The 17,682-nt window shown below is 47.2% G+C and overlaps 1 protein-coding gene across 2 annotated transcripts in view; it reads left to right on the forward strand.

Moving 5' to 3' along the window:
* CDK18 (cyclin dependent kinase 18) overlaps nt 1–17,682 on the forward strand; it is a 76,227-nt gene that overhangs the window by 47,968 nt on the left and 10,577 nt on the right. For both annotated transcript variants that reach the window (XM_030221630.1, XM_030221632.1), the window contains 10 exons: nt 5,060–5,199; nt 8,281–8,406; nt 11,351–11,407; nt 12,852–12,966; nt 13,679–13,773; nt 14,259–14,321; nt 15,180–15,303; nt 15,433–15,553; nt 17,099–17,196; nt 17,538–17,643. In XM_030221630.1, the coding sequence (XP_030077490.1) occupies nt 5,060–5,199; nt 8,281–8,406; nt 11,351–11,407; nt 12,852–12,966; nt 13,679–13,773; nt 14,259–14,321; nt 15,180–15,303; nt 15,433–15,553; nt 17,099–17,196; nt 17,538–17,643 (1,045 nt within the window). The remainder of the gene's footprint in view (nt 1–5,059; nt 5,200–8,280; nt 8,407–11,350; nt 11,408–12,851; nt 12,967–13,678; nt 13,774–14,258; nt 14,322–15,179; nt 15,304–15,432; nt 15,554–17,098; nt 17,197–17,537; nt 17,644–17,682) is intronic.

Genomic DNA, 17,682 nt, shown 5'->3' on the forward strand with positions numbered 1-17,682 from the left:
CGCTTCATGTCTACCCTTTCCACTCCACTCATTATTTTATAGACCTCTATCATATCTCCCCTCAGCCGTCTCTTCTCCAAGCTGAAGAGCCCAAGCCGTTTTAGCCTTTTCTCATAGGGAAGTCGGTCCATCCCCGTTGTATCGCTCCATGGTGCGACCGCAACTTGAGTATTGTGTTCAATTCTGATCGCCGCATCTCACGAAAGATATAGTAGAATTGGAAAAGGTGCAGCGAGGGCCCCACTATCTACCCTTCTCCATTGACAATACTGACCATTTAACCCTACTCTCTGTTTTCTATCTTTTAACCAGTTTTTAATCCACAATAGAACACTACCTCCTATCCCATGACTCTCCAATTTCCTCTGGAGTCTTTCATGAGGTACTTTGTCAAACGCCTTCTGAAAATCCAGATACACAATATCAACCGGCTCACCTTTATCCACATGTTTGTTCACCCCGTCAAAGAAATGTAGTAGATTGGTGAGGCAAGACTTCCCTTCACTTAATCCATGTTGACTTTGTCTCATTAATCCATGCTTTTGAATATGCTCTATAATTTTGTTATTTATAATAGTCTCTACCATTTTGCCTGGCACCGACGTCAGGCTCACTGATCTATAATTTCCCGGGTCACCTCTGGAACCTTTTTAAAAAATCAGCGTTACATTAGCCACCCTCCAATCTTCCGGTACCATGCTCAATTTTAAGGATAAATTACATATTACTAACAGTAGTTCTGCAAGTTCAATTTTTAATTCTATATTTAAAATAATCTATGATAAGGGTGATCCCCGAGGGATGCCACATTTTTAACCCTATGAAAATGGGTCAAACCAAAGGTTCATCTATCCCAGGAGTGGGTAACCATGGTCCTCAAGGGTCAGAACCCAATTGGGTTTTCAAGATTTCCACAATGAATATGCATGAGATCTGTTTGGAAACAATGAAAGCGGCACTTGCAAATCATTCTCATGCGTATTCATTGTGGAAATCTTGAAAATCCGACTGAGTTGTGGCCCTCGAGGACCATGGTTGCCACCCCTGATCTAGCCCAGTATCCAGCAGTGGCCAATCCAGGTCACAAGTACTTGGCAGGATCCCCCAAAGTGGCAAGATTCCAAGCTACTGACCCCCCCTCCCCCCAGGGAAATCTTATGTTTTAATTTATAAGTAACAGGAAGCCAAGACCAAATGACAGGAGAGGTATGATATGGTTATATCTCCAAGCATTAAAATCAAGTTTAATGGTTGTATTTTGAATAATTTGCAAACGATGCAAGAAGACAATCATTGCAGAAGGAATTACAGTACTTTATGCAGGGAATCACAAGGGGAAATACAAGCGGAAGAAGATCCTTTGTTTCTAAGAATCGCCTGATGGAACAAAACCTTATTTTTTTAAAAAAGTGCTTTAATTTGTTGTTGAAAGCTCAGGGAAGAGTCCCAGGCATAGAATCATTAAGCAGTATAATGTGACCATAAATCTTTTTTTTAAATCATTTTTATTGTGTTTTCAAGAAAATTTAAACAAATCTATATATATAAAACTCACCCTCAACGTTCTATTTGCACTGATGTCACTGAAGCCAGGTTCGTAAGTTCGAAGCTCTGAAGCCACACAAAATCACAGTCTGTGGGCCCCGCCCTCATGTCAAACGTTATGACGTTGAGGGCGGAGCACATTCTCAGCTCCAATGTTGTACTGCACTGTAGTTGTGCTCCGCCCTCTATCGGTTCCTACTGCAGGGACATTCACATGACGCTAAAATCTTCTGTTTCACCAGGTCAGTGGGGTGGGGGGGCCTTCGGAGAGGGGGGATCACCGGCAGCGACGACATCGGTGGGGGTGGAAGGGGGTGCACTGGCAACACACACATCGGGGGGAAGGGAACGGTCACGGACGCTGGGGGGCATGCCAAAAGGGCCAGGGTGACAGCACATTCGCACGGAGGCTGCAGGGGGGCCGGCGACACACGGAGACACAAAGGGACAGAGGGGAGCCTTGCTAGCGCCTGTTTCATTGCGATTTGAAACGGGCCTTCATTACTAGTATAACATACAACAACAAAACCAAATGCATTACATATAGATAAATGTGACAATTTAAGTATGAATATAATAATCTAATCTCTAGGAGATGCTGATGTTTTGATGTAATGATCAAAAGGAGCCCAATGCTTCTTAAAAGTAGGCAACTGACGAAATTTAAGAGCTGTAGATTCTTCATAGTTTCTAATAGTACAAAGCTGACTTCGCCATTTACAAAAGTTCAAATGCAAATTATTTTTCCAATGGAAAACTATGATGCGTGGCTAGAGGATGGTGGGGTAGAGTGGCCTAGTGGTTAGGGTGGTGGACTTGGGAACTGAGGAACTGAGTTTGAATCCCACTTCAGGCAAAGGCAGCTCCTTGTGACTCTGGCCAAGTCACTTAACCCTCCATTGCCGCATTGAGCCTGCCATGAGTGGGAAAGCACAGGGTACAATTGTAACAAAAAAAAAATTATATCAAAAAGTTTTTGATATTGATCCTCAAGTGTAAGTTTAGGGGTTGAAGAATGAAGTATTATCACATCATATGTCAAACCAACAAGCGAGGAGAAGGGAATTATTCAACATATTCTTTTCCATATTAATTTCCAGTAGGTGGACACATGGGAACATTCAAAGAGTGTCGGGGGTGGGAGTGGGGACTTTCTAGTAAACCACATGGCCTTTGATTTCAAAGGATTTAAAGTCGATTATTTGGCAACCAATGCAAAGCAGCATCAGAACTTACATTTAATGAACATAAGTCAGGAGTTAGCCGATCCGTAAAAGCCATCACCTGGGTGTCATCAGCAAAGTAACAACTGCTTTTTCCATGATGCCCCCTCCCCAAAGACCTTCCTGCGCTGGAATTCAGCGTTCAGGCTCATGTGAATTCTCCATATGTCCTCAGCTCTGGTATCAGTTTCCTGGGGTCTCTGCACTGGCCGTTTTAGGAAGTATTTGGTAAAGCCCTGATCAGCATAGCTGCACCTCTCTCTCTCTCTCTCTCTCTCTCTTTAACACCCCCAGCATTTCTGAGAATGAGGAGTGGCTCTGGCAAGAGTGTCCCATGCAATAAACAAGATTGTGCTACTTTAGACACCTGTTCCATTTACTCAGAACCGCCCAGTCCACTTAGACCTCAAGCTCTCTGAAGAAGGGATGTATCGACTATCTGAAGAATAGGATGATCCTCCACACACCGCCAAGGACACTAAGGTCCTCCCAAGGACTTTCACTAACTACACCCTCTCCAAAAGACATTACACAATGTGATACCCGCAAGCAAGCCTTCTCCAGAGTAGCCCCCACACCAGGGGCGTATCTGGAATCTGGTGGTAGGGGGGGCCAGAGCCAGAGAGGGGGGGCACATTTTTGCCTCCCTTCCCCCCCCCCCCGCCGCCGCCTCTCTCCACCCCCCTCCCCACCGTCAACCCTCCCCCGCTGCTTACTTTTGCAGGCAGGGGGCCCCAACCCCTGCCAGCCAAGGTCCGACCCGCAGTCTTCATATTTCGTCTTCCTCCGACTCCTCCATGGCCATGCTGCAAGGAAGTAACGCTGCAGTGCTGATTCGTTGAATCCAGTTCGGAGTCTGACGTCGCAGCACGTTGTATGCGCGTACAACGTGCTGCGACGTCAGACTCCGAACTGGATTCAACGAATTAGCACTGCAGCGTTACTTCCTTGCAGCATGGCCACGGAGGAAGACAAAATATGAAGACTTCGGGTCGGACCTCGGCTGGCGGGAGTTGGGGCCCCCCGCCAGCAAAAGTAAGCAGCGGGGGGGGGGGGGGGGGGGTGACGGCGGGGAGGGGGGCCAGGGCGAAATCTGCGGGGGCCCAGGCCCCTGTGGCCCCACGCAGATACGCCCCTGCCCCACACTCTGGAATGCGTTGCCTGAAAGGCTCCGCTTAACACAAGACTACCTCTACTTCAGGAAGCAGGTGAAAGCTTGGCTCTTCAACCAAGCCTTTAATGGAAGAAGTAACTAACTTGTTAGTCTCACTCACACACACAAGGATTGACTCGGGCTGCACACACTGCAGCGGGACATGTTTATCCACTCCTACCCTAGCTGAGATAATATTTAACCATCTCTCTGACCTCACATGCAACTTTCTTCAAATCAATCACCTTACTTTCTAATTCTTCCTACTTTCTTACTCATCTATATGTTACAACTTTGCCTTACCCTTCACTACCAATTATAATGTTCTATTAGGTTTTGTGTTGACATTGTAAATAGTAACTATGCCATACTTTGTATTGTTTTTGAATATTTTTACTGCTGTAATTGCCTATTGCTCATGTTTGATCTATTCTTATTGTACATCGCCTTGAGTGAATTCCTTCAAAAAGGCGGTAAATAAATCCCAATAAATAAATAAATTGTTGATGAGAACGTTTCACCGTTATGCAGTGCTGCATTCACCCAGTATGATACTATTATTATGATGATATTACTGTCTCCTTCCACATCCACTGTATGTTCCTTTTGGGCCCTGTGAAAGCCCGAAGGCTCTGGGGTACTCAGACTGCAGGAGTGGCACAGTTATAAAGCAAAGGGGAATGCAGACACAGTGCAGAAACGTTCCGTCCCATACCACAGGACCAATCTCCTGTCTCTAAATGGCCTCTTAAGAAGCAGGGGCAGCTCAGGTTAACAGAGAGGTGGTAGAATCTCCCTCATTGAGGGCACGGGGTGACACAGGTTAGGTAGATTAGCCCCCTGTGGTGGTTTAAGGCATAGTGGATACATTCATTGATAGCTTTCCACGTCTTGCTGTTTCTAGAACTTTCTAGAATTCCATATTAAGAAGATCACAGACATGCCGTATACAGGAGAGGATTTGGGGAGGTTGTATAATGTTGCACGACCAGTGGGAATGGGAAAGTGAAGTAATTTTACATTTTTATATTGTCCTAGGTGCTTTATCTACTTTTTCTTGTTTGTGATCTGCCTTGAACTCATTAGCGGAATACAATAACAGACTGTGATGTAAAATAATGGATTTCCTTCTCCCCAGGTACTGCACAAGGACACCTGCAGCTCAATCACCTGGGAAGGGGCTATGGGGCAGAGCCCGGCATGCTCTCCCTCTCACAGGGCGGATCCCCCACTGCGGTGCACTACAGAAATAACAATCGACGCAGGTTCTCCATGGAGGCAAGTGCTGCATTTTTCCTTTAACCTCAAGAGATCACCGTCTGCTCGGTTCACAGTCTCTGTAAAGCTCCTCAGCTCCTTCCTTTTTTTTTTTTTTAACATTTGTACCCCGCGCTTTCCCACTCATGGCAGGTTCAATGCGGCTTACATGGGGCAATGGAGGGTTAAGTGACTTGCCCAGAGTCACAAGGAGCTGCCTGTGCCTGAAGTGGGAATCGAGCTCAGTTCCTCAGTTCCCCAGGACCAAAGTCCACCACCCTAACCACTAGGCCACTCCTCCACTCCTTTAAAGACTTTTATAATTAACATTCCCTGGTAAGAAAGGCACGAGTGTAGCCAGGTGGTGACGCCAAGAGGAGTGGGCTGCAAGGGGGCACGCGCACTACGTAGGTACGACGGATGGCTAAAAAACCGGCGCCTTGGCCGTCAGAAGTCCATTTTGGGGGAGCAGTCGCTCCCCTGGTGCCCCACCTAGCTCTGCCTCCAAAGAGAGGTACAACTGAATCAGGCATGTGTGAAGGTTCAAAAATGATACAGATTCCGCACGTAAATCCTCTTTGGCCATCTGGTGAGGTGTAAGCGGTGCTGCGCTTGTCCAGTACTGTTCACACTATTCAGCCAGTGTGTGGAGGATTTCTGGCCTGGGTTTTGTTCCAGGGGATATCTGTGTATGAGATGCAGCAGAAGGCGTCTTCCCCTTACTGTATGGACTCTGGTCCTTAAAAGCTCATGCCTCAGTAAATGTATTAGTCTATAAGGTCCTACTTGTCACTGTCAGTAGAAGAGGTGAAGTTTTTTTGTGCACAACAGAACAGGACCTGGGGTGATTATACCTGATAATCTTAAGGTAGCCAGAGAGGGAATGGGAAAAGGCAGAAGGATGCTTGGAGGAATTGCCAGCAGGAAAAAGAAGGCAATTGAGCCTCTGTGGACATCTCTGGGGAGACCTCAAAGCACTGTGGACAGTTCTAGAGACCCCACCTTCTAAAGGACCTAAACCAGTCCATAAAGCATATGGGGGGAAACTTAAAGACGAGAGGTGGGAAAGTGATAAATGCACTGAAAGAAAGCTCTAGCACAAGGAGCCATAGGACGAAGGTGAAAGGGGACAGACTCAGGAGTAATGTAATAAAGTACTTCATGGAAAGGGTGGTGAGTTCATGGAAAAGTCTCCTAGTGGAGGTGGTGGAGACTAAAACTATATCTGTCCAGGGGCGTACCTGGACTCTGGCGGTAGGGGGGGCCAGAGCCAGAGGGAGGGGCACATTTTACCCCCCCCCCCCCGCCATTGCCAGACCCCCCCCCCGCCAACAACGACTCTCTCCACCCCTCTTCCCGCCGCCAACCCTCCCCCGCTGCCGTTGCTTACCTTTGCTGGCGGGGGACCCCAACCCCCGCCAGCCGAGGTCCGCTTCCAGCTGCCCCTGCCTTTAAAAATATTTCTTCAGCTGGCAGGGGACCCCAACCCCCGCCAGCCGACCCGAGGTCTTTAAAGTTCTTCTTCCTCCTCCGTGGCCGTGCTGCTGTTGAAAGCTATTGAATCCAGTTCGGAGTCTGACGTCGCAGCACGTTGTACTTGCAGGACGCTCCTGCACGTACAACGTGCTGCGACATCAGACTCCGAACTGCTTTCAACAGCAGTATGGCCACAGAGGATGAAGAAGAACTTTAAAGACCTCGGGTCGGCTGGCGGGGGTTGGGGTCCCCCGCCAGCAAAGGTAAGCAATGTTTATTTTCTCAGAATCTGCCTTTGCTAATCAAGCAGCGGAAGCAGTGGCCCGTCTCATCTCTCTCTGGGCAAAGTTACATATGCCCTCCAAATATCTAGCTTTCCCAACCTTGAATCTGCTCATGACAGGCTTACACCGTCAGGCAGTATGGACCCTTGTAATTAGAAAGGAACCCAGTATGTAGTAGATATAATAAGATAGTTTATTACAATCTTACCAATGGTAATACAGGTAGGTTAAGCATTCACATAATGGAACCGCATATCATGGCACGTTCTCTCTCTCTAGCCTTCTGGAGTCTCCCTTCTCTGTTCGTCTTCTCCTCTCGTCTCCTTCTTCTTCTCATCTCGTCTCGTCTCGTCTGAACTAATACTCCTCAAACTGCTGCTTATATACAATTTTGGCCCTATTCATTTCAATGGACCCCAGGTGTCTCAACTGGGCTCCTAGTCCTTATCAGTTGATCAGAATGACTTCACATGTTCCCAAACCTTCCTGTAGCCCCCCCTTTGGATATTCTCACCCGGGGTGCAGCTGACCCAGCACTATCTCTACGTAAACATAGCAACTCTTGCTTATGACGTCTTGCAGGTGCCAATCTCAGGATTCTTTATAGAGTAGATTGCCCCCACCCTTGCCAGTTCAGCACTTGCCACAGTGAAATGTAACTGTGTCAAAGGTGATCTCTGATTTTTACAAGCTAGCTCTCTTTTGTATCAGAGATGATTCTGATTTTAAGAAGCCTAGCTCTTATTATGAGCCATTGGCCTGTATTTTACTGAGAGCAAGGGCTAGCATAACTCTTCAGCAACGGCAGCGGGGGAGGGTTGACGGCGGTAGGGGGGTCCAGGGTGAAATCTGCGGGGGCCCAGGCCCCTGTGGCACCACGCAGGTACGCCCCTGTATCTGTCTGGAAGCAAGCTCGGCACAAGTACAGAGGAAAGGATTGTAGAGCTGAGTAGTTGGTGTGGAAAATGTGGGATACAAAAGCAGCAAATAATATTAATAATCTCTTGTCAATTTCTCTGTTTTATGTTTTGGTGATATGGTGATATCTCTATTGGGGGGGGGGGGGGAATTACCATTTTAATTTACATCTCTCTGATGTACTTCTCCACCCAGTTCTATGTGAGTCTCTGTTGTGTATTCGCTCACTGTCTCTTCTGTTGAATATTACTAGCAGGCTGATAAATTTGTCACTTCGAAATGTTCAGAGTCAGAGAAGCTTCTCAGCTGCTGAGCTCCTCTAGCTGCGGCTTGGTTCACTGCAACCAGATGTCATGAAGCAGTGGCAGAGCAGCCCTGGCACTGCTGTGGCATGTAACACTGCCCGCCTGGTCTCTCTGCACAGGATCTCAGCAAGAGACTCTCCTTACCCATGGACATCCGACTGCCCCAGGAGTTCATGCAGAAGCTGCAGATGGAGAGTCCAGAGCTGCCCAAGCCTCTCAGCAGAATGTCCCGCCGTGCATCTCTGGTGAGTGCCACAGGAAAAGGAAGGAGAATGAGGGCGCTGGAGACGGGGGCTCCTCAGCATTAATCTTCCCAGATTTTACCTAATGAATAATGCAAGGTGCTGTCATAAGAATGTAGTGAGCTAAGAGGAATGTGATGCTGGTGGGCCTGGGGGAGGAGGATAATATCCAGCCATCTGTAGAGCTGAAGCATTTGTGAAAGTCTGTGATACATTATACATTATCGCTACATGAATGTGGATCAGAACATGAATTTCCAACCCAGATCACAGCACTTTACAACCAGCAAAGTCAACATTAGGCAGTTGCAACCAGTGCCCTCTGCCGCTCCCCTCTAGCCATAGGGGCCCCAATCCTGCCAAAAGCTGTAACAAAACAGTGGGTTTTAAGCCTGTAAACTGTATTGATCATTTCTTGAAGTGTAGTTCTCTAGTTTGGCCAGCAGGTGGTGCATGTTTATGTTTAAAGCTGTTACAGAGAAATGATTTTTTTTCTTTAGTCTAACACAGATAGGAAATAAGATACAGTGTACTTTTGAAAACTTGTTGTTCTGGGCTCTGATTGGCCCAGGAGCTCAATTCATCTAGGATGTGCTGGCTTTTTTTCCCCCAGTCTTAGCCAGGGAGAAGAGAAAGAAAGAAGCCCTGTAAACAGTTATGTTTGATAACCTGTGAGCAACTATATGTCATGAACTCCCCAGGTACTAGTTAGATAGTAAACAAATGTTTAGAATATGTTATAATTGATCTATATTTCAGTTACCTGTTATTGTTTTGCTGATTGCACCTCTTCTGTTCATTGTTCTAATTTTTCATGACAATAAACATTTTTAGTTTATTGCCTCTGCTTTTCTGGACTTACTAAGAATCCTGGTGGTTTGTGTGTTGGGTCTATGAGTGCTTTCCAGGAACTGTGGGACCACTGGCAATGTGGCCCCAGTAACCTAGAAACCACTGGGGATAATTTAAGAGCGGGAGACTCGCCAGAGGCGGTTGGGACCCAGTCGGTGGGAGGAGGGTGCTAGTGTAGAGCACAAGGGGCAGGTGCAGGGGGACCTGAGCTGTGCTGGGGGATAGACCTTCTAAGTGGAATTGGGGTAGCCCCAGGCAGGTAGCTAGCTCTTTCATCACAAAAGCCCAGCCCGATAGTGGGCTTTTGGGCACCAACATGCCTGATACCAACACTGACAGCAAATGTATAAAAACATACCATGATCATACCATGATAAAATGATGACCCCACTCTCATAATACCCCTGAATCCTTACAGATGGGTGGGCTGCAAGTTCATGCATCTTTGCATGGATGTAGCTGGGGCTGCTTTAGTTCTGAGCGTGTACATGCATGGTGCTCTGTATGTATGCATTCAGACAGGCATTTACAGCTCTTCCATCATCTGGACCTGCGTCTTCAGATCAACTTTCCCAGCACTTCAGAACATGAGGCCACACTCCATTAATAGTACAGACCAGGGGTGTAGCCAGACTTTGGCGGGAGGGGGGTCCAGAGCCTGAGGTGAGGGGGCACATTTTAGCCCCCCTCTGCCGCCAACCCCCCGCTGCTGCCACCACCACCAACTTTGACCCTACTACTACTACTATTTAGCATTTCTATAGCGCTACAAGGCGTACGCAGCGCTGCACAAACATAGAAGAAAGACAGTCCCTGCTCAAAGAGCTTACAATCTAATAGACAAAAAATAAATAAAGTAAGCAAATCAAATCAATTAATGTGAACGGGAAGGAAGAGAGGAGGGTAGGTGGAGGCGAGTGGTTACAAGTGGTTACGAGTCTACTACTACTACTACTACTATTTAGCATTTCTATAGCGCTACAAGGCGTACGCAGCGTTGCACAAACATAGAAGAAAGACAGTCCCTGCTCAAAGAGCTTACAATCTAATAGACAAAAAATAAAGTAATCAAATCAATTAATGTGTACGGGAAGGAAGAGAGGAGGGTAGGTGGAGGCGAGTGGTTACGACTCAAAAGCAATGTTAAAGAGGTGGGCTTTCAGTCTAGATTTAAAGGTGGCCAAGGATGACCCCCCCCCCCCCCCCCGCCGATGACCCTCTCCGCTGCCAACCCTCCCCCGCCGCCGCTGTTGCCTTCCTTTGCTGGCGGGGGTCCACAACCCCTGCCAGCCAAGGTCCTCTTCTTCCGGCGCAAGGCTTCATTGCGCAGGAAGAAGAGGACCTCGGCTGGCGGGGGTTGGGGTTCCCCACCAGCAAAGGTAGGCAACGGCAACAGCGGCAGTGGGGAAGGGTTGGCGGCAGAAGGGGGGTCGAGAGGGTCATCGGCAGGGGGGTCCAGGGCCAAATCTACGGGGGCCCAGGCCCCCGTGGCCCCACGTAGCTACACCACTGGTACAGGCTTTATTAATGGCAGACTTAGACTACTGTAATATCTAGATTGGTTGTCGCAGTGCCGTTCATTGACACCTTCAGACATTACAAAATATGGCTGCCCAGTTGATATATAGGACCTCTAAGTATGAGAGTGCTAGACCTTTACTTCATAAATTGCATTGGCTTCCGACGGAAGCTCAATCTGTTTTTAAACTGTGTTGCTTTGTCTTTTTATACGGTCAGGCCCCTCAATATGACACCTTTGATCACGATGTTAGATAAAATGTTTAGAAGTGTTTAAATATTTCCTTTGTCGCTTCATTTTCCCTCCTCCCTTGGGGTACGCTATAAGACAATATTTTTGTTATGGTTGGCGTATCAAGGTGTAAAATGGTGGAACTCGCTCCCAGCTTTTATCAGTCACGATTCCAACTATGGGATAAAAACTTGGTTATTCTTAAAATTTGAAAAGCCTTGATTATATTTGTAAGTTTTAATGTTTTGTCCTCTCTTATTCTTCTGTAACCCGCACTGAATTATTGTGAGTTACATGCGGGCCTATAAGCCTTAACTGTAATGCATTTTCTTTTTTCTCATGCAGTCAGATATTGGGTTTGGGAAACTGGAAACCTACATCAAACTGGACAAACTGGGGGAGGTAAGAAGACTGGATGAAAGTTCCTACTGGGGAGAGAAGGGGATTTGTTTAGCACCAGCAGCCCATTGATTATTTCTGGGGTCCTGTCTCTGCTGCTTCAGCAGTGCAGGAGCCACAGATCATGAGAAGTATCCCGCTAACAGTGGCACCTGATACACATCTAAGGGCATGTGAGGGTACACTGCTAATGCCTGGCATTTTTCATGTTTTCATTACGGATGCAAGCACCTGCCTACATAAGTGTTGCCATACTGGGACAGACCAAAGGTCCATCAAGCCCAGCATCCTGTTTCCAACAGTGACCAATCCAGGTCACAACCTGGCAGACACCTCAAAGAATAACAAGATTCTGGAATCCCAAAGTAGCAACATTCCATTAAGAACCCCAAAGAGTAGCGAGATTCTAGAATTCTAAAGAATAACAAGATTCTATGCAGAATTTCAAAGTGTAGCAACATTCCATGTAGAACCCCAAAGAGTAGCGAGATTCCATTCAGAATCCCAAGTACATAAGTATTGCCATACTGGGACAGACCAAAGGTCCATCAAGCCCAGCACCCTGTTTCCAACAGTGGCCAATCCAGGTCACAAGTACCTGGCAGAAACCCAAAGAGTAGCAACATTCCATGTAGAACCCCAAAGAGTAGCGAGATTCTAGAATTCTAAAGAATAACAAGATTCCATGCAGAATTTCAAAGTGTAGCAACATTCCATGTAGAACCCCAAAGAGTAGCAAGGTTCTAGAATTCTAGATTCCATGCAGAATTTCAAAGCGTAACAACGTTCCATGTAGAACCCCAAAGAGTAGCAAGATTCCATTCAGAATCCCAAGTACATAAGTGTTGCCATACTGGGACAGACCAAAGGTCCATCAAGCCCAGCATCCTGTTTCCAACAGTGGCCAATCCAGGTCACAAGTACCTGGCAGAAACCCAAAGAGTAGCAACATTCCATGTAGAACCCCAAAGAGTAGCGAGATTCTAGAATTCTAAAGAATAACAAGATTCCATGCAGAATTTCAAAGTGTAGCAACATTCCATGTAGAACCCCAAAGAGTAGCAAGATTCCACTCAGAATCCCAAGTACATAAGTATTACCACACTGGGACAGACCGACAGTTCATCAAGCCCAGCATCCTGTTTCCAACAGTGGCCAATCCAGGTCACAAATACCTGGCAAGACCCTGAAAAAGTTCAATACATTTTATGCTGCTTATCCCAGAAATAGTGGATTTTCCCCAAGTCCAATTTAATAATAATCTATGGACTTTTTAAAACTTTGCTAAGCTAACCACCTTTACCACATTCTCTGGCAACGAATTCCAGAGTTTAATTACAGTTTAATGACAAGAGACTTTGTTGAAAGACTGAGTGTTCCTGTAACAATCGTCCTGAAGGAGTCATTCTCTCCAGATTCACCCTGCTTTCTGTATTTGATACTCCAGGGCACCTATGCCACTGTCTTCAAAGGCCGGAGCAAGCTGACAGAAAACCTGGTGGCACTGAAAGAGATCCGGCTGGAGCATGAGGAGGGGGCACCCTGTACTGCCATACGGGAAGGTAGTAAACCCTTGCACGAGAAAAACACCAGGACAGAAACAGAAGCCAAAGAGTCCTGTCACAGTCTGTACGGCTGCTGGTGTAGCTATGCAAGCTTCTGTTTTTACATCGAGGTTAAAGCCTCCTTCTCCATCTCCCATCACCCCAGAGATCAAATACTCTCCACCTTTGAAATAAAAGTATCCTGCTTCCAAACCTGGAAGCCTCCTTTCTTTTGTGCTTCTAGAGGTCCAAACACAAGTTCTAGACTGAGGGTAACCGAAGTCTGGCTATTTCATGAGACTCTGGGGCATGGCTGTAGGGTCAGAGATTTTCACTGCAACTGTGCCCTCTGTTTCCCTGTTCCTTCTCACTTCCTGAGTATCTGTGTAATGTAAATGAGGGTCTTCAGAGCAACAGAATGTTCTAACCCAGTGTTTTCTTGAGCAACCATGAAACAGATGCTGGAGAAGTAGATCTGGGTGGAATTATGCATGAACTGACTGAGCAGATGGTAAGCTCCTGTGCCAGGAACTCTCTGTGCACTGAGCCTGCGGCAGGGGAAGCCTGGCTCACACAGTCTCTATGGGGTTCAGTGCAAGAAGAGAAATTGAGCTGCCCTCAGAAAGGTGGCTGTGGTCACACTCACCCATTACGCTGGGAGAATGAGTGACCCCTTGGTCTGTAGTGTATATTCTGACTGATACAAAGCATAACTGTTGGTTTCTTGTAGTCTCTCTCCTGAAGAACCTGAAACATGCCAACATTGTGACCCTTCATGACATCATCCACACAGAGCGCTCCCTGACGCTGGTCTTTGAGTACCTGGTAAGAAAGTGTCACCTCTTCCCTGTCCCTTTCAGACAGCAGCATGAAATGTGCACCCTGTCTTTGGGTCCATTTTCTCCTGAGACCCTAAACCCACCAGATTTGACTGGCTTACCAGCATGTCATAAGTACATAAGTATTGCCACACTGGGACAGACCAAAGGTCCATCAAGCCCAGCATCCTGTTTCCAACAGTGGCCAATCCAGGTCACAAATACCTGGCAACATCCCAAAAAAGTACAAATCATTTTATGCTGCTTATCCCATTTTAATAATGGTCTATGGACTTTTCCTTTAGGAAGCCATCCAAACCTTTTTTAAACTCTGCTAAGCTAACCGCCTTTACCACATTCTCTGGCAACAAATTCCAGAGTTTAGTGTCAGTGGCACACGAGTGCATCAGAGCTGGTCCTGGGCTCTGCAGCAGTGTCAGACAGGGGTCTGGTCCTGGCTCACTTATCTGATTGGTGTCTTTCTATCTGCAGGATAGTGACTTGAAGCAGTATCTGGATAACTGTGGGAATCTGATGAGCATACACAATATAAAGGTAAGTTTGGCATGGGATCTGGACACAGGGAGATGCACAGTACATAGGGCTGACAGCTTTAATTTTGTTGGCTGCCCCTTTTCCCAATGTACTTCCTAACCTGGCTTTAGCTCCAACCCCAGTCTACTCCCTTTCAAGAGATAATGGACACAGGGGACGAGGCAGTGTGTGGAGACCACTGAATAGTAGAACTACAGGACATGAATTGAGGTTGAAGGGGGCAGACTCAAGAGTAATGTAAGGAATTTTTGTTTTCACTGCGCTGGTGGTGGATATGTGGAATGCCCTCCCACGGGAGCTGATGGAGATGAAAAAGGTAATGGAATTCAAACATGCGTGGGATAAACACAAAGGAATCCTGTTTAGAAGGAATGGATCCACGGAATCTTAGCGGACATTGGGTGGCGATGCCGGTAATTGGGAAACAAAACGGGAGCTGGGCAGATTTCTACGGTCTATGCCCTGATCGTGACTGAATAGATAGGGATGGGCTGGAGTGTAAATTTTAAGGGGCTTCGACGTTAGCTTCAGAACTTAGTACAAGAAGAGTGCTGGGCAGACTTCTACGGTCTGTGCCCTGAGAAAGGCAAGGACAAATCAAACTCGGGTATACATATAAAGTATTGCATACCATGTATAATGAGTTTATCTTGTTGGGCACTCTTGGATGGACTGTACAAGTCTTTATCTGCCGTCATTTACTATGTTACTATATAAAAAATTGTAGCATGTTCAAACCACCTAAGGAAGGCATTTTGTAAGCCAGTAAGCCCATACATTATCAATTTCATGTCAATAAAGTCTTGCTCTCTCTGGCTAAAACAAAGCTTTGTCCCCCTTCCCCTCCCTCTGCTGCAGATCTTCATGTTTCAGCTCTTACGGGGCCTTGCGTACTGCCACCGACGGAAGATTCTGCACCGAGACCTGAAGCCCCAGAACCTGCTCATAAATGAAAATGGGGAGCTGAAACTGGCTGATTTTGGTGAGCACAGTGTGAGCTGGAAGGGGAGGTGTAGCCAGGGGGAGACACTGTTCTTGGGAACATGACATTTCTGGCTTTAATACCAGCCCAGGGTTCCTTCCATGATCTATCTTCTCCACCCTTTTGCAGGTCTTGCCAGAGCCAAATCTGTGCCAACAAAAACCTACTCCAACGAGGTGGTCACACTGTGGTACCGTCCACCAGATGTCCTGCTGGGATCCACCGAGTACTCCACACAGATCGATATGTGGTGAGCTGCATCTTTCATAGAACCAAAAGCTGGAGATAGGCGGGTTTATAGCTGAGTAGAACAGGACCTTGGAATCGGGGAATCTCGTTTCTCCAATACAACCCAGTTTACCCACCTATCCAAATAATTACTGTTCTGATCCATTCTACTTGGACATCTTCAGTGTGTATTAGCTGCTGCTTGCTGCCGGTGAAAATCTGCTATTTGAAAGGTATATGGGGGAGGGGGGCGGATATTTGAGAGAGGCACAAACAGAAGGAAACTACTAAAAAGGGGGCACCAAAAAAAAATGGAAAAAGTAGAGTAACGAAAACTCCTCACAGCTGATGTCCAAACCAGAATTTATTCAGAGTTCTTCTAAAACATGGACAACGACCCGACACAACTCCTGTTGCAGGCCGATTAGGCCGAATCACGAGTCGTGTCGGGTCATCGTCCATGATATTTGAGAGACCATATGGCATGCAGGCGAGAGAGGGAGAGACCAAATCACTTGTGGGACAAGGCTGAGTTCTTCTGCCCACCCATCTTCATTGCCAGAGAATGTGGTAAAGGCGGTTAGCTTAGCGGAGTTTAAAAAGGGTCTGGATGGCTTCCTAAAGGAAAAGTCCATAGACCATTATTAAATTGACTTGGGGAAAATCCACTGCTTATTTCTGGGATAAGCAGCATAAAAGGTATTGAACTTTTTGGGGATCTTGCCAGGTATTTGTGACCTGGATTGGCCCCTGTCGGAAACAGAATGCTGGGCTTGATGGACCTTTTGGTCTGTCCCAGTTTGGCAATACATATGTGCTTAAGTCTGAAAAGGTGCAGGAAAACAATTTCAGCTCGGGGAGGAGTGGGATAAGCAAAGTCCTGCTACAGGATGTGGTGTTAGTCCTTGTGTGTGTGCAGGGCCGGTCCTAGGGTCTCTGGCGCCCCTTGCAGACTATGAGTTGCCCCCCCCCCCCCGCATCTCCTTTCTCTCTTCTCCCACCCTGCCCCTGTCCAGCGATTCTCCTTTGCCCCCACCCCCCTCCCATTTATGGCTACCTGCCCGCCCTCTTCTCCCCCAACATCCCCCTTTTTCTTCTTGCCACCCTGTGTGGTTTAAGTCTTTGTTTAATTTACCTCCGTCCTAGCGGCTGCGTCATTTGAAAGCCCTACCCGTCTCTAGCCTTCCCTCCCTCAGAGTCCCGTCCTCGAGGAAATGACATCAGAAGGCGGGACTCTGTAGAACGAACTCACAAAGGGAGGGAAGGCTAGAGACGGGCAGGGCTTTCAAATGACGCGGCTGCTGGGATGGAGGTCAATTAAAGATTTAAACCCCCAAGGGCGGTGCGGTATGGCGGCGCAGCACCGCCCTTGAAGGCAGGCGCCCCCCTGTGGTGCTTACCCTGCTTACCGGGTTTGACCGGCCCTGTGTGTGTGAGACCAGCAAGTTAGTTTCTTCATTCATTAAAGGCTTGAAAGAAGAGCCAGGCTTTTACCTACTTGCTGAAGTGGAGATACTGTGCACCTGAGCTCTGCTCTCATTGGTTTCCACCTGTTTTTGTTTTTCAGGGGGGTGGGCTGCATTTTGTACGAGATGGCTACGGGTCGGCCCATGTTTCCCGGCTCCACTGTGAAAGAAGAGTTACATTTCATATTCCGGCTATTGGGTGAGTCTGCATTCTCTCTATTGGCCACCAGAGGGAGCTGAGGATCACACCTCTGGCTGTCTCTGGGCATCTGGTGATTAAGTGGCACAGGGAGGGCAGCCTGGGGACAGCCGTGTGCTCACATTTACACATCTCACTCCATATCAGGCGCTAGACAAGTGGTGCATCACCGTGAGCTTTATTTTTACAACAGTTGCACTAATCCACTTTGAAAAGTTAAACTTCGTGGATATACAATTGACTGCAGTGAGCAAGATGCAGTAAAGAGAGAGCAGACCAGTAAAGGTACGAGCCACGAGAACTGGGATATAGAGTTTGAAGATGTGTCTTGCCCGTTGCAGGTACCCCGACAGAAGAGACCTGGTCTGGAATAACAGCTAACGAAGAATTCAGAGCCTATCATTTCCCGCAGTACAGAGCACAACCTTTGATAAATCATGCACCAAGGTAATTCTCAGATCTCAGCACATCACAACCCTCTGTGCT

Source organism: Microcaecilia unicolor, chromosome 12 (genome assembly GCF_901765095.1).
Source record: "Microcaecilia unicolor chromosome 12, aMicUni1.1, whole genome shotgun sequence".
Classification (NCBI taxonomy): domain Eukaryota; kingdom Metazoa; phylum Chordata; class Amphibia; order Gymnophiona; family Siphonopidae; genus Microcaecilia; species Microcaecilia unicolor.